The following is a 23,362-nucleotide window of genomic DNA, read 5'->3' as shown; positions in this document are numbered from 1 at the left end:
CGAACACGATTAACGACTATATATATTGGATGTGATTTGAGTAGGATTTTGCGCATTCATCAGAGAATTCTGAGTTCTGAATTTTAATTTAGTTTTGAAGACTTTGCTGTTTACCAGCTATCGATAATTAGTTACTTAAAGGATGAAGGAGTTGTTATATTTGAATTAGACTAGCCTATTTCGTAAACTGTACTACTGCTCGAAAAGCCCTTCCAGCTGTCAAATGAGCTATGCTATTATTGTAGTGCAAGAAAACAAGCCATTTTTATAGAAGAGTAATAAAGCGAGGCATCGGCCTCTTTCGAGTTTGGATCGCCAACGTAATAATACTTCTTCTTTACAACCACTCTATCACAGTCTCCCGGGAACTTCCTGTATCAACCAGAAGGTGTTTAATAATATAAAATAGTCTCATCATGAATGATAAGACTTACGTCAAGGCGGACTTCCAGCAGCTTCCGGGGCTACTGTTTTTTACCGCCCAGCACAAGTTTGATGTTCCGGAGGAAGTAAGAAAGAAGAAACTTTCAAAGTTTGCGAAGAAATACATGATTTGGCAAGCCTGCTCATGTGGCAAACCGGTTAGACATACTAAGTACTAAACTGTCATTTGATCCTTTTTTTATCTTGTTCGTTTTTTTTTTTTTTTTTTTTTTTTTTTTTTTTTTTTTTTTTTTTTTATATATCTTTATTAAGGAGACTTTCAGCCGTTGGCTGGCTCGTCTCCGACGGAGGTTCGTTTAGCGTGTGCGTATCTCATGACAGAAAAAACAAAAAAAACCTTCCCTTCTCAGATAGAGTCGCTCCCTCGCAATCAAAAACAGCGGAATTGCTCAAAGAACAATGAATTGAGCGAAGACTTGAAGTCTCAATCAAGATGTAACAGCAAAGGCCAGTAGTGCTCGGGTGAAAACTACCCGAGCAAAGCTGAAGATCAATTTGAAATCAAAATTTTCTGTTATGATGTATACTTATTTTGAATACTCCAGTTGATCTCATTTTGGTTGACTTAACGGTTAACACATAAAAAATGAGAGCATACTTTTACACTGTTGAATCAAACGGAAAACTAATCGTGCTTTCAATGAAATCAATTTGATTTCTGATTTTGCATTCATAATGTTTAACTGAATACGGGCCTGGTGTAAAAGGTTAGCATCCATGCTTCTCACGCTGAAAGACTTGAGCTCAAATCTCACCCCGGGCAAATAACGAATGATCTAAAATGTGTTAGAACTAAAAGCGTTAGTTCAACGACAGATGACCTTAATTAAAGTTTAAACAAAACGTTTACAGCAGAACTTCAAGTTAAGTTGCTTTCATTTAGAAATTCTTGACTGCATAATGAAAGCACAATATGATATCAGACTAATGTCGTGGCAATTGAAATCAAAATGAGTTTTCATTGTGATAGGAACTGCAAACTTTAATATAGATTTGCTTTCATTTTGTTAACCGACTTTGCTCGGGTAGATGGGTAGTTTCTAATTAAAGTGCGGGCTACACTCAGCCCCATAGTAAAAGGTTGGCCAAAAGCGGCCAAAGGTGACAAGCTTAAGGGGTTAATTCAAATAGTTTATATTTGACAACTTTCCACAAAATTCATTGTATCAATAAAAAAAATAAGTTTAAAGATGTAATAGATTTTCTGAGCTATAAAATTAAGTTAATATTTTTTGCAATAGATATTTCGAAAGAATTCCAAAGTCTCATAACGGCTTCAGAAGGTTTCGGGGCTACATAATCATGAAAATTATCCGAACGCCGCTCAATGTGTAACAAGGTCGAGGTCGAGGAAAGTGAAAGATTTTAGTAATAAATTATTTTAGAAGCCTTGACCTTGAAAAAAACATGAGTTCTGAGTTTGAAAAAAACTTGGGATCTGTGAACTTGGATGAACTTACAGGAAAAAATTACAAAGGAATTTCTATGAGGATTGAGATAGTTCAAAAGTTATTCTGAAGACAATTCCAAGAGGATGCTGGAAAGTATTCTTGAGGAAACCCGAGGAGACTAGAAAGCATTTCTGAAAATAAATTCAAATGTTTTGTGAGGAAAGGTTCAGGTAAATTATGTGGATAATTGAAAGGTATCACACAAAAAAATTCTGAATTTTACTGGCGATGTAAACATCCATGCTTTTAAACATTCATACATGTAAACTTCCTTTTCACGTAAATTAGCAACTTGCAAGAAATGTTGCAAACAAAAGTGGACAGTTGCATACAATATATGGGATATTGCATGACATGTCTCATAAATTTACACGATCTATATTCTAAATTTGTATGATATATGACGCTCCATTTATGTGCATCATAGTAACGGAAATTTACACTACTTTTTTTTAGCTGTGCAGCTCTGGTAGATGGTATAACCATCCCTATACGTATATACCGACGATCCCTTCCAGCAAACCTCCTGCAGCGCTACGATGTCGAACTTATAGAAGCCCAATAAGTCGGAACGAATGCGGGTACTTCCCAAGAAATTGAGAGACTTGCAGTTCCATGTTCCGAGTTGCTTGGGTCTATGCCGGTTGTTCCGGTCCGTATTTACATTGCTTGTAAGAACATGACCGGATATGCCCAATGTGATCCTGAGCATTCGGTTTGGCGGTTATTGATATCTTGTTTTAGAATTCTGATGAAATTGGAAGTGTCGCGTGATGGGTTTTGGTTACTGTTCATTTTCTCAGAGGTACTCGGAACCAGAGTTGAAAATTATCTGGGGCTGGGGAGAATCACCCGGGTGCAAGAGATATCATTCTCTGGGGTGAATCTCTGCTTGTCTCCTCGGAGATTTATCCTGGTACCACTGGAGAGATTTTTTGACACAGCACGAGAGAGTGAGAATGTTGACAGTTCACTTTTTGTCTGTTCATACTTCCGTGAAAAAGATTGCAGCGCAAATGCGTTATTGTTTCTCCAAAGATTCCGGCAGAGCTTCACGTGAGTGAGTGAAAATATCAATAAAATGGCTGAAAAACGTATACAAAGACAAGGGCGTAGCCAGGTTTTGAGCTAGGGAGGGGTGAAAAAAAAATTACTATGGAAAATTTGGCCGAATGCCATTTCACCGAAAGCCTTTGTGTTGCTGAGTTTAGTGCGGTTTGAGGACGGTACCGAAAAGGTGGTTGTGAATGTTGTGCTTTGCAGGGCAAATGGATAAAGCATTAAAAGTGGTCACGGTATTCAACTTGAAGCGGCATCTCGTCAATATTCATCGGGTGTTCTGGTGTGGCTAGATCGCTGCTCCTCTCTCAATTTTCGCTGCAGCTGCTGACGGCATTCCAAGTGCCATCCTCTCAACACATTTCATCGACGACATTCTCCACGTTAAGGACGGGCATCTCCCTTCACAAAACTGCCTCGAACCTTGGACAGTCGAAGACCACATGCTCCGACGTTTCATTCACGTTGCCACACTCCGAACAGAGGGGTGACACTGCGTGTCCGAACCTATGCAGATACTTCCTGAAGCAGTCGCGGCCAGACAAGAACTGCGTTAGGTGGAATTTAACGTCTCCGTGATTTATGTTCACCCAGGTCGAAAAAAATCTGTATTAGTCTACGTGGTTAGGTTAGGTTATCTTCAATAGCGAGACTTTCAGCCAGAGGCTGGTTCATCTCTTTATTAGTCTACGTGTCCATCTACCGTTCTCTGCCGTGTTCCACTCCTGTTGCCACTTAGCCAACGACTCCGCTCTCACAACTTTCCGTACTCTTCCGGCTTCCCTCCGCCTGTAGCACTCGCGGTCTTCCACTTTGAGGTTATGGCATGCCTCCGACGGTGATTTCTTCCCGCTGTACCGCTTTACAGTTACTGTCCGATAGAACTTCCGTTTTATGATGGACCATCTGCAGCTTCGCTCCTTACATCCAGTTACCAATCATGTCGATCGCCTCGGTCGCCAGCACTTCCACCTCTTCCAGCGTCTCGCTTGTTACCGTCAAGACGGTGTCGTCCGCAAAGCCAACAATCTCAACTCCTTTGGGCAGCTTCAGCGTTAGCACGCCATTGTACATTCCGGTCCAGAGCGTTGGACCAAGGATGGAGCCTTGTGGAACTCCCGCTGTGATACTTATCGATCTCTGTCGCATGTCTCCCTTGCAGTAAACTGAAGCAAATTTCAATAATGGTGCGCTGATGCACTTCCTGTATTCGCATTTCCAAAATGTGTACACCAAATTTTAAAATAATTGACTACTGTACGTTAATAGAAAAAGTAACTTTTAAAAAATCTTTGTATGCAACAAATCTAAGAGGAAGAGAAGACAATACGGGGGCAAAAACGCGGGGTCAAGCGCGAACCAGCTCGTGATTGGCCGATTGGAAATGCGTAAGATAGAAATAGAGATAAAAGAGTAAGAAGTCTGTTGTCTCCTCTTCCTCTTAGCAACAAACTAACAACCAAAGTCTTCACCGGGGTGATTATCCCCGGTGAAGCAAACGAACTCTCTACGGTGCTCCCTAGTGATCACTTATACGCTCCGGTGTGTTGGACTGGTGGAGGTGCGAGGTCAGAAACTGTATTTGTTTGCGAAGTGGGAGAAGCGATAGAAACTGAAAACAAAATAAAGATCTCTCGGGTGAGTTTGCTTTTGTCATAGTGCGAGGTGTCTTTTCAACTCATCACCCTGCTTACACTGGGGAGAATGGCATCCCTGCTCGGAACATGGCCGGATGTGACCAATGTTGTCCTGAGCACTCAACTAAGCTGTAATTGATGTTGTTTATGAATTCTGATGTAAGTTGATGTGTCGTATGATGGTAGTTCTAGTCGAATCTGGCCACTTCCTCGGAGTTATCCAGAACATTACCGGATGCGACCAATGTGATCCTGTGCTCCCGGTTTGGCTGTCATTGATCTTGTTTTTGACACTAAAAGTGAAATTCACTGAGAAGAACTCAAAGAGAATTCAGAGTGTTTGTTCTCAACCAGTTTCCAAATTTATTTTATAGATTCGCACCGAACCCACCATTCTGGTACTACAAATGAGTGCTATACAATTGTAGTAGTACTGGGAATAAGTAGAATAAAAATTAATTACGTTAGTAGTAGTAGCAAATTAGGTTTAGAGTTAATTGAATTATTAGTAATAGTTGCTTCAAATTGGTAGTTCACAACTTTTTACAACACTGCATTGGTCTATCTCAAATAATAAAAAAGTTTGTATTTTCAATTAACCAAATTTGTGGACCACCCTAATTTCACTAATATAAAAAGATTGGCCAAAACATATGAAGAAACATTCCCGAAGATACCAGGTACCTAAAACTGATGGTTTGGGCGCAAACATTTTCGTCATTCTAATGGGGTGTTTACACTTATGCTATTTCACTAGCACTGATAAGCCAGCTGCTAGCTAAAACGCTCACCAGCATGATGTATACAGGGCGTCAGCATCTACCAGCTAGTTGAAATTAGCTGCTAGAAACTGTTTACATCATGCTGGTGAGCTTTTTTGCTAGCAGCTAGCTCATCAGCGCTAGTTAACTAGCATAAGTGTAAACAGGCCATAAATACGGCTTTGGGACCATTGTGCAGTGGTTTCATTGTATGGCAGTAACGCCAACGGGTTCAGAGCGCTTCCATTGTAGTAATGGACGTGGTCATCACTCACACACTCATCTCGAAATGGTTGCTTTCCAAAGTCGACGACGCACAATGGTTGCTGCCGAGTAAACAGACGATCGCGTGACACACATAGAGAGTGGCCTGCTTCTGTCGACAGCAGAGTGAACACTGATGATAGGATAGTGTCGTGAGAGTATTGAGAAGAATTCAGAAAATTTAAAAAAAATATATATAACCGAATTTTGGGAAAATTCCAACGGTAATTTGGGGCAAATTGTAACGAAATAATTCAAAAGATCAATAATAAGGAGTTCTAATGAGACTAATGGCGTTTTAGACTGATTGATTGGAATTGGGGTGAGCAAAGCCGCAGCCATATGGCCAAAATGTCGAGAACGTAATCCTTACAAAAACTAGAAGGGCATCATGAAAAGAGTTCCAAATGAATTCTGATCATAAATCCAGGCAATTGCGATCTGATAATAGTTTCAAGATAATTCTAATGCTAATACAATTCAGAGAATAGTTTCTTGCGAATCACGAGGAAGATTCCAAGGGACTTCTAAGGAGAATATCAAAGAGCTTCTGGAAGCATTCAGTGGAAAATTTTGAAAAAGAAGCTCAATTCGAAATTTATTAAGGTGATTCCTTGTAGAGGCCACCAAATGGCCACGTAGGATATGCATGCACTTCCACTTCGAATTTTCAATTACACAAATCTCGGAAATCGGTGCCCTATTTCACCTGAAATTGCTACTTCATGTATGCTGCAGTCCAGCAAAAGTGTAGCAACAATTTGAATGTTGCACGTGTCATAGAAGCTGAGATTTGTGCACTTAAAATTTCGAGAATAAAGATGTCACAGCGATTCACCTTAACTGGGCATAAGGAATATTATGAATTTACAAAACACACGAAGTATCTTTGTAATATTTGGTCTGTGGGCATTAGAGTGGTTTAAAATATCGCTTTTGCTCCACCAAGCTCAAACGATTCAAAATCAAGTCCTGACAAATGTACCAGAATTTGAGCTCATTTGGATGCGAACTCAGCGCAGTTGTCTGTTGAGCAATTTATGTTACATAAATGTTGCATAAATGTGTCGGAAGAATATTATGTTCCTAACTAATTAATAACTAATCCTGACGTTCAATTAAAATGTGGTATTGAGAAAAGTACTCAGCTGAGAAAATTTCCTATAAGTGTAGATTGCAGGCTCACCCGAAAATCATTATAGCGAAAATCTAATACGAAGAGAACAGAAATCCCAGCTAACATTTTCAGCTTTGTAAGCCAACTTTTCCAGCGTTGTGCTGTAAAGTACCTGAAAAGAAGCTGCAGATTCAGCTACAAGCAAAAGCTAGCAAAATAGTTTTGAAGAGCGTTTACTCAACTTTCTCACAACCATTATTCAATTTGTCAGTCGTACTGAATAACATCAGCCAATAAACGCTAATGTCACTTCTATACACACACTAATCAACTTTCAACTTGTAGCTGCAAAAAAAGCTAACAAAGTGAATATATTACTCATTTGATGGCTTCTAAACAACCAACCACTCTTGCTGAATAACATAAACATCAAAAGTGCTTTTTCAACAACTAAACAACCTGTACTCAGCTTATAAACTGTGTTAGAGCAACTTCGGAAGCATTTTCACAGTCAACTAGGTTTATTTTTAGACGTGTGCAGTTTTACAGCTTTTACTCTGCTCTTTTATAACTAGTCGAGAGCAGAGTGCACTGTGCACTATTATAAAGCCTCTACTCAGCGATTTTGTTGTAGAAGGGAATGTTGATTTGTTTACATAAGTTCAAAGTGTTGGCGTAGCACAGTTGGTAGTGTCAAGGTTTGTCAATGAGGTCGTCTCGAGTTCGATTCCAGGTTCCGGTGCAGGGTAAATAATTTGGTGATGATTTGTAACTAATTTCGATTAATTTGATTCACAGCAAAATAATCTAAATAAATTCCTTCATAAAAAAGCGTAAACATTATTTAACCAGGCTTCAAGAGAAAGCTGTGTAGTGATTATTGGATAACCGGGAAAAGGTTGAGTAAGCGCCTTTCAAGTTCACACACAACTAAACAGCAGGATAACAGCTGTATAGAAGCGTTAATGGATATGCAATAAGAGCTTCTCCCGACCGTTCCAACAGCCGTTAGTAGCTGACTAAGTTCGTCAGATTTGCTTGTATAGAGGTTGAGTAAAGGTTTCCACATATCGTATAACGTTTGAATACAGCTTGAGGCTTTATAAATTAAATGAGAAAAGCGTTTACATTGTGAAAATTGTTAGTTGGGAAGTTGACTTTTTCCATAGTAATTCCCATATAAACTTAAAAGGGTCAGAGCAGTATGAGTTCGCATCCAAATGAGCTCAAATTGAATGAGAATCATCATTTGACCATCTGATTTGAAATTGAGTGAGCTTGGTGGAGTTAAATCGATATTTTAAACCACCCTAGTGGGTACATTTCACATTCCACAGCCTGAAAGCATTTCGCGGGCCCCACAAACTCGTTGGGTGAGCACCACTGTATTTGAGAAAGGTTATCTAGGTAGTTTGTTTTGAATGTGCCACTGTACAAGTGAAAATGAAAATATTTTTAGAAATTAGTTGATTATTATTTATCAAATCTAAATTCACCAACCAGACTACTTTTCCGATATTACTATCAGAGAAAAATTGTGAAATTCCTCTCCCAAACGATACATATAAGAATTAAACAGACCAAGAGTATAATAATTAAAAAATCTCACCATTGAAAAATTCCGCCCAATATCGCAACGCGACAACGTCTACCAAGTGAAAGATTATTCAAACAATCTTATCACATTTTTCACTCAATAACCACAATAAATTGCCTACAGCCATAAATCCATCTTTGTTGCGTGACGCCATTCTTCCAAAGCACGCGTCTCACTCAATCGGTTTCAATCAAGTGCATATAATTGAAGTTGTACAGTTTGTTTTTCTACCTCGTATCGAAACTTGATTTATGCTTCCCAAAACAATCAGTAACAATTAGTCTTCAAAATCATTCAGTCAGATTGCAAACTCGTGTCGCGTGCCTCCAGTATAATTTCGTCGGTTTCCAATTTCAATCCACAACGGTAACCCGACCGTCCAAACCATACAAGAGCGGGGACCGTTTCCGAACGAATCTCTCGAGGGCATTGATATCCACTTCACCGACCACCTTGTTCCGGCCAAACTCTTCGAACATTGTAAATCCTCCTCCACCACCGGTCATGTGGGAGTTGGCTGCCACTCGGTAGTACCGGAATGCATCCAATGGATCGTAGCGAGGTACCAAACAATCATAGCACAGGACATTTACGGATTTCACCCGATTTCCACGTGGTTCCGTCATGTTGTAGACCACCCGAAGACCGGAGATCTGAATGTTAGCGTTTGATGCACCGTGCTCTAGCACGCGCAGTAGATGGTCTCCCCGTAGCTCAATGATATCGACTGTATTTTCGAATGGTATCACTTCGATCAGGCTTTTGTACGATAGATCTGAAATGAGGATAGAGATAGGATAGACTCAAAATTAGGTATATTTTTGACGTACCTCCTTTGAACAAACTAACCCGAATCCCTCCAGTGTTCGACAGTCCAATCGCAGCGTACGTCCAATGGCCATATTCAGCCATATAGGTGCAAGAATCTACGTAAGCGTCTGCTATTAGATCCCCCAAGGCGCACTCCCTGTAGTTGCATCCTTGCTGAGATAGATCAGTCATCGTAGATCCAATTTTTCGATTACCGAGCTCATCAACAGCAACCTTCCACGGAAGAAGCGCTTCGAGGACTGAAGGATCCGGAACAACTTCAGGACCCAAATAGAACGGATTGCCTTCCCAGCTTTGAATGATTCCCTGTTCATCAAAGTAGAGTACAATATCTCCTACCAATTTGGTATAAGCAGCCGCGTGTACAATCAGCACCCGATGACCTCCCGTTTGAGTAAACAAAGTTGGATACGATCCATGCACGGTTCCGGGAATGCCAGGGTTATTTCCAGTGTACAAAAATGTGTGTGAATGACCACCCACGATTATATCGATGTATTCACCTCCGTCAGCCGCTATCTTCTTGTCTACTTCCAGTCCACAATGGGACAACACAATGATGATGTCAATTCCCTGATCCTTCAATATCTGTGCTTCAGCTTTAACACTAGAAGGTTCATCAAGAAACCGCAGCTTTCCAGGATTAGACATACCTGGAGTACTCTTTAAAATGACACCGATGATTCCAATTTTCCTTCCCGCACGTTCGATAACCATCGATTTCTCGTATTTGACAAACTCTGGTTCGTCACTGCTATCTATGTTGCACAGCAAAATCGGAGATTCAAGTGTCTCCATGAATGGAACCACTCCTGAGACTCCATTGTCGAACTCGTGATTTCCAATGGTCTAGATGAAAGAGAAATGGACCTGTTCTTGCTGATGATGTAAGGTAGTTCTGAACTCACCATAGCATCCGCCGGGAGCATATTAAAGAACGTCGTAGTCACATTCCAGCGATACAGATTGTACCAAAGCGTTCCCTGAAAGTTATCACCCGCATTCAAGTACACCGGGTTGTTCCGAATCTGCAGTAAATGCTTGACCGCGGTAACCATCCGAGCATAGCCACCGATACAGACGTCTCCGACTGCCTGATTACAAACCGTCCCGGCGTAGTTGGTTTCTTCGAACCTTGCGTGGAAATCGTTCACATGGATTATCGACAGCGGAAACAGCTCCTGACCTACCGCTGCGGATAGGACCAGGATGGCTGAGAATGCAACAACCAAGCTTGAGTAAGCCATTCAATCGGGAATGCAATTACCAAGTGACTGACCAGTGTTTACTTTCAGCTGCTGAATATGAGAGCCAGCAATATATCTGATCGATGAGCTATTAATCTTATCAGAAGCAGACACTCCACTGTCTTTCGTAACATGAGATAGCCACTCTGTAGTTGATAAATCAATCTTAATTGCACTTCAAACTGAAAAGTGGACATGTACTAGCCATCTTGAAATATGCTGAGAGTCATGCATAAATCACATGGATTATCTACATCAAGTTGAATCTGTTGGGGAAACTGCCGCCAAAAGTACGCCCATGCGCACAAACATATGTTTCAATCACTATAGAAATTATGCACCGCAAACAGTAGTCATCTCATACCGAATAGTGTCGCAACACAGTGCATATTTACCAACGAACACAAACCAGAAAATTATCAAAAATGCATAATTCCCAACCACTCAGCAAAACCTTCACCGTTTCCACCAGCAGGAACCCACAATCAACCGAGTCCCCTCCATCAACCGACCTGTCGACACTGTCCCGCTTCAAAGACCTTTCCTTATCGGGCCTAAAATCACTCAACGAAAGCTCGCTTCAAAACTCCGGCACTCCGAAAGACAGTGGCAATGAAAGCGAGAGCGAAATTGAACTTACCGGATACCGTCGAATTCGTAACGTAGGGCAGGGATCGTTTGGAGTAGCCGTGCTCTACGAAAGGCACTCCGACGGTCAAGTGGTGGTGATGAAGCAAATCAATCTATCCGATTTGACCAAATCCGAACGGGATCTGGCGATGAACGAGGTGGAGGTTTTCTCCAAGTTGCATCATCCGAATATAATTGCCTATTTGGGAAGCTTTGTCCGCGGGGACTACCTGTTCATAGAGATGGAGTACGCCGACAAGGGAACACTGGCGCAGATTTTGATCGAGAAGAGCCACGGGGAGCGTCTGCCGGAGCGGTTCATATTGAATATTTTCGAGCAGATTACAAGTGCAATCAATTACATGCACTCGCAGAACATACTGCATAGGGATTTGAAGACGGCCAATGTATTCCTAAATAAGAGGGGAATCGTCAAGATCGGTGACTTTGGCATATCGAAAATTATGAGCACAAGAATTCACGCTCAAACGGTTCTGGGGACGCCGTACTACTTTAGTCCGGAGATGGTAAGAATTGGCATAAGTTGCTAACCCAATTGACTTATTCAAATTCACTTCCAGTGCGAAGGCAAAGAATACGACGAGAAAAGCGACATCTGGGCCCTGGGTTGCATCGTAGGCGAAATGGCATGCTTCAAAAAAGCATTTTCCGCATCTAATCTATCCGAACTGGTTTCGAAGATCATGACAGCCAAATACATACCCATCCCGGAAGGTTACTCTGACACTCTGAAACACGTTCTGAGCTTGATGCTGCAAATTGATCCCCAGGACAGGCCTTCGGCAGCCGAGATCCTCCAATACTGGATCCCGCTCATCTACAGGAATCTAGGGAAAAACGATGGTTTCCGCTACATTTCATCCGACTACCTTAACAAGTCGATGATGATGACAGCGGAGGCAAAGGATCAACCAACGGTGCCGATGATGGGAACGGCCACCAGAGACTATATGGAAGCTTCAACGGCCACCATGAACAATCTACCGCTGACGGAACGGTCGGTACTCTACCAGCTCAAATCGTTTGGTAGTGCGACCAGCTTGACTCCACTGCAGCTACCACCGACGGGGAAGATCAAGCAGATCGCTACCAACGGGTCGCACTTTGTGGCGGTGATGAATGGTAAGATTAATTCGGATTTAACTAGATTGAGGTGAAACAGATTGCCATATGGGACTCCGCAATACCAACCAGGTATTACCAACAATCAATACGAAACTATCGATTTTAAATAGGTTCACTACTTGACTGGCCTATTGGTCCCAAGCAAATCGATTAAAGTACCCCATTCTAGTTGAAATTCTAGTACTACACTACGTTTTTTTTTATTATCTATGAAAGTTTGACAGATAAAATGAGGGGTTCGTGGATTTTCGCATGTTTCGAGGGGTGCATCGATTAGCTTGGGACCAAAGAGAGTACCAGAGCTGAGCCAAAAAGTTGAACACGTTTCTTTTGGACCTTCTCGTCTTAGAGTTACCTCTATGGTATTACCATAGAGGTAACTCTAAGACAAGTAGGTCCCGAAGAAACGTGCTCAACTTTTTGGCTCACCTCTGGTACTATCTTCGGTCCCAAGCTTGTCGAATCACCCCTCGAAACATAGGCAAAACCAATAACCCCTCATTTTATCTGTCAAACTTTCATAGCGAATCAAAACAAACATTGCGTAGTACTAGAATTTCGACTAGAATAGGGTACGTTATTCGTTTGCTTGGGACCAATAGGCTACTAAAGTGGTGAGCCAATTTAAAATCGTTAGTTTCGTATTGATTGTTGGTATTACCATAGAGGTACCTCTAAGACTAGTCCCGAAATAACGTGTTCAACTTTTTGGCTCAGCTCTGGTACTCTCTTCGGTCCCAAGCTAATCGATTCACCCCTCGAAAAATAGGAAAATCCACTAACCCCTCATTTAATCTGTAAAACTTTCATAGCGAATCAAAACAAACATTGCGTAGTACTAGAATTTCGACTAGAATGGGGTACGTTATTCGTTTGCTTGGGACCAATAGGCTAGTCAAGTAGTGAGCCAATTTAAAATCGTTAGTTTCGTATTGATTGTTGGCATTACTGTGTTAATGCAGCACCAAACTCAGCAGGTGGCGAAGGTAGCATTTGCTACCAAAAATATCCTGAGGGGTGGAAAAGTTACTTGGAATTTACAAAACTAAATAGAGATTTTTACCTACGGAGGATCCATAAATTACGTTACGGGTTAAGAAAACGTGGCCAAATGTAGAAAACGGGGGAGGGGGGGTCTGTTCATCCACGACGTCACTTCACCATATTTTTTATAGTTTTAATTTGTGAGATCTTATAGCATGAGTCAAATTTTCTAAAATCACATCAATTTAACGACGATGCTATGTGACACATTTATTAACTTTAAAAGGGCACAGATGGCTCATTTGGTTTAAAATTGCTAAGTTGAAATTATCCCAAGAATTTGACAATATGGAATAACAAAGAGGGAAGTTCCTTGAACTTTTTAGAAAAAAAAACCCTAGAAACATTGAGAGTTTCGTGAACAGTAGTGAGATCCATGAATTAGCCAAAACTTCCGTTTCACTTTCTGGAGGTTCCGTTTACTTTTCGTAAAATCCATGAGCGTGTCGGAAGAACATATCGGAATATCTATAAAAAAAAGTATTGTTCACAGATCTTTTTAGTCAAGCTTGTCAGATGTTTCAAGTTGTTCCTGGAGCTGTCGGGGAAGTGCGGTGTTGTTCGAGATGTCGGAAAAGGAAGTTGTAGGAACTGTTCTTTTAAAGCTTGAGAAATCCGAGAAAAAACCTAGAAGTCCGTAGAACTTCCGAGAAGTCCGTAGATCTTCCGAGAAGTCCGAGGATCTTCCATGAAGTCCGTAGATCTTCCGGAGAACTACCTATGTCCGTAAAACTTCTGAGAAACTTGTAGAATTCCCGAAATGTCCGTAGAATATCCAAGACGTCCATAGAACTTCTGAAAAGTCAATATGGCATCTGGGAAGTCCGTTGAATATCCAATAAGTCCGTGTCATAGTTTAACATACCGTAGAACCACCGGTTGAAAACTAACGATTTTAAATTGGCTCACTACTTGACTAGCCTATTGGTTCCAAGCAAATCGATTGACGTACCCCATTCTAGTCGAAATTCTAGTACTACACTATGTTTGTTTTGATTCGCTATGAAAGTTTGATAGATAACATGAGGGGTTCATGGATTTTACAATGTTTCGAGGGGTGCATTGATTAACTTGGGACCGAAGATAGTACCAGAGCTGAGCCAAAAAGTTAAGCTCGTTACTTCGGGATCTTCTGGTCTTAGAGTTACCTCTATGGTAGAACTTCCGAAAAGTCCGCAAAACTTCCAAGAAGTCTGTAGAAATTCCAAAATGACCGTAAAACTTCCGAGAAGTCTGTAGATCTTTTGAGAAGTTCGAAGAATTTCCAATAGCCAGTCAGTTATTTGAAGGACTGTAGATCTTCCGAAAAGTCCGTAGAATTTTCGAGAAGCCCATAGAACTTTCGAGAAGTTCGTTGAAATTCCGAAAAATCTATAGAACTTCCGAGAGCTCCTCGGATCTTTCGAGAGAAAAAAAACCTTGAACTTCCGAGAAATCCATTGAATATCCTAGATGTCTGAGGTGCTTCACAAGGAGAATATATTGCTTGAAGGGATTAAAAATAAATGTTTCTTATGCAAGACGGAGAGCACTGGAAAAATTCCTGCTCCAAGTATAAAACGCAGAGACAACTAATGGAGAACATAAACGGTAGCATCTCAAATAGCACTGTACATACTGGTGAAGGGCTTAGCCGGCGCCGGTGGTGTAGTGGTGAGCGTGACTGCTTTCTAACATCCCGATGGGTCTGGGTTCAATCCCAGCCGAGGTCGGTTGGATTTTTCTAAGGCATAAAAATCTCTGGTCACGTCTTCCTTCGGAAGGGAAGTAAAGCCGTTGATCCCAGCCCATGTGTGTTGAATGGGTGCGATATCCTACGCAGGTGTGGAAGCTGCCTTCCTGCACATTCGATTGCCGTCAATGGATGGCAATCGATGTCCGTCGGTGATTGGCACTAGATTGCGGAACAGAGACCGACGTTAAATACAGGAAAGAATACTGGTGAAGGGGTTGGACCTGCAACATTGGACAGCAATAGTAAGGCAACAGAGGAAGTAATAGAGATGTTTAATGAAGAGGTGGGATAGAAAGAAGTAACGGCCTCGGAGACCGATAAAGCAAGCAAAGATGAAGCCCATTAGCCACTGAACTACTACCAACAATCAATACGAAACTAACGATTTTAAATTGGCTCACCACTTTAGTAGCCTATTGGTCCCAAGCAAACGATTAACGTACCCTATTCTAGTCGAAATTCTAGTACTACGCAATGTTTGTTTTGATTCGCTATGAAATTTTGACACATAAAATGAGGGGTTATTGGTTTTTCCTATGTTTCGAGGGGTGATTCGACAAGCTTGGGACCGAAGATAGTACCAGAGGTGAGCCAAAAAGTTGAGCACGTTTCTTTGGGACCTACTTGTCTTAGAGTTACCTCTATGCTACTACCAGCGACGGCAGAAGCGATCAGGCGAGGAAAAAGAATGCTGATAAAATCAACAAACATAATTTAAAAATTGTAGAAATCCCTCGGCTTCGTAGAGGTTCCAAAGACCTACCTAGCAAATATTTTGGAAATTTCTAATTTAGAGAATACCGTACTTTCAGGATCTACTAAATTTCAAGCATAGTTGAAGATGCTTATTTCAAATAACAGACTAAAGTGATAATTTTAATACGATAGATGAGGAGATGAAAGTATAGAATTGATAGTTCCATCAGAGTACGGCAGTGTAAAAAATTGCATATAGAGAGTAGAAAGCGAGAAATAGCTACGACTGGATGCCTTCCTTCAGATAACAACTGGCGTGCGGTAAAAATCGGAAGAACTGTTTAAAACACATCGTCGGTATTTGAGCGTATCGGTGATCATCTCTTTTTGCCAGGTAGTGGCGGGGGAAATACCCCTCACCTCCCCTCTCCAACGGAGGAGTTTGGTAAAGAGAGATGATCAAACTGATTTGTACCTTCCTAAAGTTGTCCTTGTTCGCTTTCTACTCTCTATATGCAATTTTTCACACTGCCGTACTCTGACGGAACTATCAATTCTATACAATCATCTCCTCATCTATCGTATAAAAATTACCACTTTAGTCTGTTATTTGAAATTAGCATCTTCAACTATGTAAATCGTTGACTTCACGCAGAAGTAATGCTATAAACATATAGTCAAAGTAAATTTCAAGGATTTTCAAAAAATAGGATTTGGTAATGTGGGAGACCGCTTGATTAACTTGATTTTTTTTTTTGGCACGCTCGGATTTAGAGCATCCTTGATAAAAATTAGAATCAGAGACTCAGCATTTTTCGAAAAACTCAAGATCATTTGTTATCGCTTTTCTGGATTTTTTTTTAAATTACAAAAAATACCACTTATATTTGCAATGATACTCTATGCCCAGGGAAGCCGAGAAATATTCCAACTCTAAACATTCCTAGACCGCCCAAGTAACATTGGAGGTTTTATCGAGGTTGTAAAGCATTCTTCTAGACCAAATCATAGTCCATAATACAATCACAGACAGACGTAGCTCTTCATCGTGTATCTTCGTTCACGCATTTAACGGTTGATTTGAATATTATCAGTTCCGTGAACTACTCGCCAGAGCGCTGGAATCGGATCACTTTGACGTTTCTATACAGCGAGCAAGCTTGTTTTCCGCGAGAAGCCCGCGAGATGTCGTTACTGAGGTCCTATGTTTTGAGATACTATGTTTTCAAGAAAAACTTTTTCAAAGAGCTACGTCTGTTTGTTTGTGATACTATACAATTACACTCAGCCGCCTGCAGCATGGTCTTGCTTTATAGCTGCACCTTTAAGGACTGAGCTAATCTCAAGTAATATTACAAGCTTTATTGAGGTTGTATAGCATTCTACAAACCTACATCATGGTCTACAGAACTATCATAAACCCAAAATTGATACTTGGGAACGGAGGCCCCTAGCTCTATTGGCCTATTTGGCCTGATATGATATTCAAATTCTAGCTGTCAATGCCATTTTTTGAACCACAATTATCAAAGGTGCCACACTTACACTAGCGTAAATGTATAGATCTGCCCGCAAAAAATCCCATGAGATCCGTAATCTCCCGTCTAGTATATCAAGGTTTTACCAACAATCAATACGAAACTAACGATTTTAAATTGGCTCACCACTTTAGTAGCCTATTGGTCCCAAGCAAACGATTAACGTACCCTATTCTAGTTGAAATTCTATTACTACACTATGTTTGTTTTGATTCGCTATGAAAGTTTGACAGATAACATCAGGGGTGTGTGGATTCATGCAGAACATGCAGGGGTGAGTGAAATAGCTTGGGACTGCTTGGGACCGTTGTTCTGGTACTGAGTGAGCCAAAAATAATAATGATTTTCTTCGGGACCCAGTGGTCTTAGAGTTACCTCTATGGTTTTACCCCGGAATCCATCCATGGTACTCTGTCCAGATTCCTCGAAACATCCATCGAAGGTTCCACAAAACATTGTTTCAACTCTGTCAATCGTTTAAAACTTCCAGACGGATCGGTTTACACATGGGGCGAAGGTAACAAAGGTCAACTGGGTCACAACGCTTTAGAAACATGGCGTCATTATCCCACCAGGGTGGAAGCCATTCGAAGATACAACGTCGTTGGGTAAGTCACGACCTAGCTCGTGTGTGTTCAACAGCTTCGTTAAAATTATTCTGAAAACTCCTCTTCCAGGACAGCCACCGGCAATGGTTTCACACTATTCTGGACGAACCTGGGCGTCGTCTTGAGCTGCGGAGACAACACCCACGGATGTCTAGGTCATGGTAATCGGATCTCACTTCTCGTTCCGAAGATAGTGGAAAAGTTGAACAACGTTCACATCAAATGGGTAGCTTGCGGATCACAACACGTGGTTGCCCTAGCCGACGGGGGACATTTGTACACTTGGGGTACGAGCAACGATGGAGCTCTAGGTCTGGGCAAGCAGATGTTGGCAAGTGCTGAACCACGTCGATTGATCATTACGCAGATGATTCAGAACATCCGGGAGGTATACTGTGGTCCGGATTGCACGGTGGCTCTGACGGAAAGTGGATCGTGCTATTGCTGTGGAAGTAACAACAACAACAAGCTGGGATTTGGAATGAAGATTGCGCAGCTGATGGCTCTGCAGAAGGTGACCTTCGTGGAGCAGAAGATAGTGGCCGTGAGTGTGGCGGAGACGTACGGGGCGTTTTTGGTTGAAGGTGGCTATGTTGTTACAGCTGGGGAAAACACCAGTGGTCAGCGAGGACTAGGCAACACGAATGAGCACGTGGAGCCCACAATATTGAAGAATTTGATGACACGATTTATCACGGTAAGAGTTATTGTGGCAAGAATAAGGTCCCACTCATTAGTTACTTATCAATTCCCTATCGACAGAATATACGATGTCATTCATCGTTTGTGGTGGCTACCTCGGATGATAACTGCGTATTGTTCTGGGGCACGAGGCTCGGAATTCCCGAAACGGACATCAGCACGGTACCTTCAGAAACTTCGAACAACAATCAACCTAGCAGGGTGTGAAAGTCAAATAAGCTAATCCGGTCGGGCTGTGATAACATATCTTTGATTGCAGGTAACGGATAGCACGTCAATCGGGAACAGTACCGCTGCATTCACCAACTTCTTGACATCTGTTTACAAGTACGAGACAATCTTGGATCCGGTTGATATTTTGGCGTATGCATTCTAGAGATAATTGATGACGATCAAATAATCATGAACGTTCATTTTTCAGCCTCTACTCGTCCAAGGATCAACAAGCGAAAGGAAGCTACGTGAAGTTGACCGACATTCACCCACTAATGCACAGCGTTTTGATTGTTGTAGATACCACGTGTCCTCTGATTTAAATGCGCATACTAACAACCTGTGATTTTGTCATTTTAAAGCTATAGAAGTTTGGAGTTTTTTATTCGAATATCAATAAATATTTACAGCTTGGATTGGAAATCAATTCAGTGCAAAAATAATTTAAAAGCATGACATGAGATGATTGTAATATCAATTATCCTAAAGATCTTCATTAGACTTCTTGTTCCGTTGTCGTCTCTTGGATTTGATCTTACTCAGAATTTCGTACGCTTGCTGAATTTCCATAAACTTTTCCTGGGCATTCCGGCGTTGGCTTTCCTCTTTCACCTTATCGGGATGATTCTCACGGGACAGCTTTCTCCACACCGACGTGATTTCGGTCTGTGAAGCCGTAGGACTCACTCCCAGTATCTTGTACGCATTTTGCTCCCCATCAGCGTCCATGGAATCTATGATCTGTTTCCACACCTCTGCCCACCCGTTATGCTGGGCAAATTGTATCGTGTCCGAAATGGTCTGCTTCAAATCGGTCCACCATGGAGACTTGATGAAGTTGTGTATCGCTTCGTGAACCGGAACTTCGTCCCCATCGGAATCGGTGATCGTTCCATTGAAGTAGAAGAAGCATCCCCACAGGGACAGGTACAGAAGCACGCAAGGGATGATGATGGTGGCTCGTCTACAAGAAAAAAAGCAATGACCACGGTTATTAAAAGTCAACCAAGCACCAACCGATCCGCTTACTTCAAGGGTTTCTCGCGCTTCGGAACGGTCAAATCCCATTCCTTGGAGAGGTAATCGAAAGCAAACGCCGAACAAGAGGCCATTGCCGTGAACCAGTACGCTTCATCGAGCACGAAATATCGCAACGGATAAGAAACGTAAGCACCTACCAGACAGTGCCAGAACACTCCCTTCTCGCGACCCATGTTACCAACCGTCCATACACCTAAAATTCACATTCAACAGTCAATATCAGTCAAGACCGTTCCACTTCCCCCCGCACAAAAACACTCACCAATTGCCACACCCAATGGAATCAGCCAATGCAGGAAGGTCCAATCCACCCCGGCAAATACCTCCTGTGGTATCGAGATCATGATGACCTGCCCGAACAAGAAGCCCACCATGATGCCCATCAGGAAGCGTGGCGTCTGAAACGGAGGTTTCTTATTCTGTCGCAGCTTCTCCCGGAACTCTTCAACGAACTGTGGATCCTCATTGGCATCCCGCACCATCGCCGGTATCTGGTAGATCTCCGAGAGCCATCCTATACCGAAGTACCCTCCCAACGTACACCACCACACGAATGCCCGTCGGTCTTGGTGCAGATATAGATGATGAAGACCGAAGAAACCTCCAAACAGCCACAGGATGTACGTTATGACTACGGATTTCTGCTGGGGTCGTTCGCGGAACGGAACATCCACGGGAGGCTCACCGAAGAGCTGATTTAGCTTTTCTTCCTTGCTTTTGCGCTTCATGGGTTTCTCTTTGGATTTTGCGGATGTGCTCTGTTTGCCGGGAGATGATTTCTTGGTGAGCCCTGTAGTGGGCATCGACGGGGATAATTTCTCTCCCATATTTTAACTGGAATGAAGAGAGGGACAGCGTTGAGTGTTTATTCATCTGGTATTGCTAGTGCAACAGCTGTAAACATATTTATGAATGAGGATTATAGGTAGATGCTTGGTACGAACCATACAATTTATATTTAAAATTAATTCAAGAAAATGGCTCACTTACACGGTTTCTCATTAACCCAATTTTCTAAAATAAGACTCACTAGGAGATGAAAAACAAATTTCATAAAAATCATTCATCATTTACGTTGTTTTGACAGGTACATTCAAAATTAAATATTCAATAAATCCTTTAAAATAAAGCAGAGCTATACCGCCTATAACCCCATAGCAGTCCCATATGGAAAAAGTAGGCATTGACAAAATGGCAGTTGAGGTTGAGAAGTCCTTGTAAACATTAAGACAATCTTAGTAAAAGTTGAAGATGCTAATTTCAAATAACAGACTAGAGTGGTAAAATTAGCATCTTCAACTATGTAAATTGTTGACTTCACGCAGAAGTAATATAAAACAAATAGTTAAATAATAGTAAATTAATCGATAATTTTGTCAAGTTAAAATCAGGTGCAATGAAGCTTGCATGTATTGTTATATTAACGAAAAATATGGCGATTCAAAAAGCAGAACTGTAACTTGACCTCTGGATTACTTAATATGAAAGTAGATGACAATCCATATGGGACTAATATGCGATATAGGGCCAATATTATTTAACTCAACTACTTAGGTATTTGAACTTAAAAACACAATCACACCATGATTACACACATTTAACTATGATTTTTTTTATGACGCAAATGCTAACGATCACCGTTTCCAGGTTTCGCTGCTGAGAGTACGGTAGGAATAATGCACGGGTACTCCATAATCCCCACTATTCATTCAACTTCACGGCCAATGGACGACGTTTGACTATTTTGTGACCGTAAGATGCAACTCCGTTAATAAGGCCTAAGTCGTGAATTCAGGGGTGCTTAAAAAAGAAATCGCGAGCTTGGGAGTGTTTTGGTATCTAAAACACGCCATCTTGGGAAAACGACTTCATGATGCAGATTTCAAAATTTTGCACGGTGTGGTATAGGATTGAAATCTTAAAATGATTCTATTTCTTAAATAGTATTTTATTACTATTTTCAATGATTCTATGGTGAAAGGAAACTCAAGGGCTACTCAATAGACGTACTAAATTTAGTATTCAAAGTTATTCAAAAGATTTAGAGAGGTTCAGGCACTTTATTTATTCTATAGCAGTGCCTCTAGTAGTTGGATTTGAAATGTTTTGACAGCGGTTTGTTTTGAAAGAAAACGTCAGTGGTGAAAGTTTTGTCTCGATACGTGCAGTATTAAAAAAATGTAGTAGATGTAAGACGAGAACGAGAACCTTGAATTTGCTGGAGACATCACCCCGAGCTGTGGCCAGATAAAACTTTTGTCCGGTAGCCTGCCTGAAATCATGACAATAATGACATAGCTTTAGTCGTCCACGAGAAGACATTCTCTGTACTTCGTTAGAACCCGGTCGTAAAACTTCCGGGCGCGTGCTCTGGACACTAGAGTCTGCTTGCTCTGTTCGATTGCTTGGAGGCATAGAATGAACGGTAACCTGTTCGCAGACGGATCCTCCGGACGGTACTACAGCTGGCCTCGTATTTTTTGGCGACATCCCGATCCGAGAGTCCTGGGTTTCTTTCGATCGACCTCAACACCTACCAGTTCAGCTGCCAAACCAAAGTTCCAGCAGGAAGTTTACTTTGGCCCTTCCGGCCACTGAAAACTCTTCTCCCATCCATACCTTGTCCTGCAAAATTTTGAAATCTGCATCATCAAGCCTTTCTTCAAGCTGGCGTATTTAAGAGGCCTATTCTTCGATACAATCGATGTAAATATTTACAATATTTGACAAATCTCAGGTAATCATGACAGCAGCTGGTCTCTTTTCTTCATTCATATTGTTTTCAATAATCAATCGTCATGATTACCTTGGTTTTGTCAAAAAAGGTAAATATTTACGTAAAGAATTGCCATTTTAGGGGAAAAAATACAACGCAACTGACAACCGCAGCATTAAAGCTGATAATCTGACGCAAAATGCTAATTTTTCTCTGAATTGGCAATATTGTAAACTTTAAACGCGATCTTCGAAATCTTATAAGCGTAAATTTAGTTTAAATTGAGAATTTAGGGATGTTTGTGTTTTCGATATCATTAAACACGTTTATCTACGTAAATAAAGATAAAATAGCGAGCTTAAGGGTGTTGTGGTCTTCGTAAATGAAGCCAACATTGTGATTTTATAGATGTTTTGGATTTCAAAATCTTAAAACGCGATTATCTCCGTAAATAAAATCAAAATAGCATTTTTTGGGGTGTTTGAGTTTTCCAAATCTTTAAAGGTATTTATCTTCGTAAATAAGGACCAAATCGCGATTTCAGGGGTGTTGGAGTTTTCGGAAACTTCTAATCGCGTTTATCTCCGCAAACCGTTATTTTAGGGATGGTTGGGATTTCTAATTCTTTAAACGCGTTATCTCCGTAAATAAAGGAAAAATCTCGATTTTAGGGACAAGTGGGATTTCCAAATCTTGAAACGCGTTTACCTTCGTAAATAAAGCCTTTAGATTTAAGTGGTGATTGGATGTTCCAAATCTATAAACACGTTTATCTTCATATCTACGACCTAAATCGTGATCTAAATATTTAAACGCATTTAAACGAAAATAATGCCTTAATCGCGATTTTAGGGGTGTTAGGGTTTACCAAAGCTTTAAACACGT

General features: G+C 41.2%; 3 protein-coding genes across 3 annotated transcripts; 1 reads left to right on the top strand and 2 right to left on the bottom strand.

The window, feature by feature from the left end:
• Nucleotides 1-8,525: 8,525 nt before the first annotated feature.
• On the bottom strand, nucleotides 8,526-10,437 carry LOC135714324 (apyrase-like). Its single transcript, XM_065237656.1, has 3 exons — nucleotides 10,070-10,437; nucleotides 9,161-10,010; nucleotides 8,526-9,105 (listed from the first exon to the last, which is right to left on the bottom strand). The coding sequence occupies exons 1-3, from the start codon at nucleotides 10,406-10,408 to the stop codon at nucleotides 8,684-8,686; spliced, it is 1,611 nt and encodes a 536-aa protein (XP_065093728.1). The 5' UTR covers nucleotides 10,409-10,437; the 3' UTR covers nucleotides 8,526-8,683.
• A 396-nt stretch (nucleotides 10,438-10,833) lies between these two features.
• On the top strand, nucleotides 10,834-19,043 carry niki (nimA-like kinase). Its single transcript, XM_065237687.1, has 7 exons — nucleotides 10,834-11,565; nucleotides 11,620-12,181; nucleotides 17,688-17,805; nucleotides 17,875-18,502; nucleotides 18,568-18,708; nucleotides 18,767-18,870; nucleotides 18,929-19,043. The coding sequence occupies exons 1-7, from the start codon at nucleotides 10,834-10,836 to the stop codon at nucleotides 19,041-19,043; spliced, it is 2,400 nt and encodes a 799-aa protein (XP_065093759.1).
• A 22-nt stretch (nucleotides 19,044-19,065) lies between these two features.
• On the bottom strand, nucleotides 19,066-20,603 carry wus (TM2 and DnaJ domain-containing protein wurst). Its single transcript, XM_065237658.1, has 3 exons — nucleotides 20,024-20,603; nucleotides 19,750-19,954; nucleotides 19,066-19,684 (listed from the first exon to the last, which is right to left on the bottom strand). The coding sequence occupies exons 1-3, from the start codon at nucleotides 20,586-20,588 to the stop codon at nucleotides 19,204-19,206; spliced, it is 1,251 nt and encodes a 416-aa protein (XP_065093730.1). The 5' UTR covers nucleotides 20,589-20,603; the 3' UTR covers nucleotides 19,066-19,203.
• Nucleotides 20,604-23,362: the final 2,759 nt, after the last annotated feature.

This window comes from Ochlerotatus camptorhynchus, unplaced genomic scaffold, assembly GCF_037179485.1.
Source record: "Ochlerotatus camptorhynchus isolate MF236.1 unplaced genomic scaffold, CSIRO-AGI_Acam_v1.1 ptg000639l, whole genome shotgun sequence".
NCBI classification, from domain to species: Eukaryota; Metazoa; Arthropoda; class Insecta; order Diptera; family Culicidae; genus Ochlerotatus; species Ochlerotatus camptorhynchus.
Note: the sequence above shows the minus strand (reverse complement) of the source record. Positions and strands in the feature narration are given on the sequence as shown.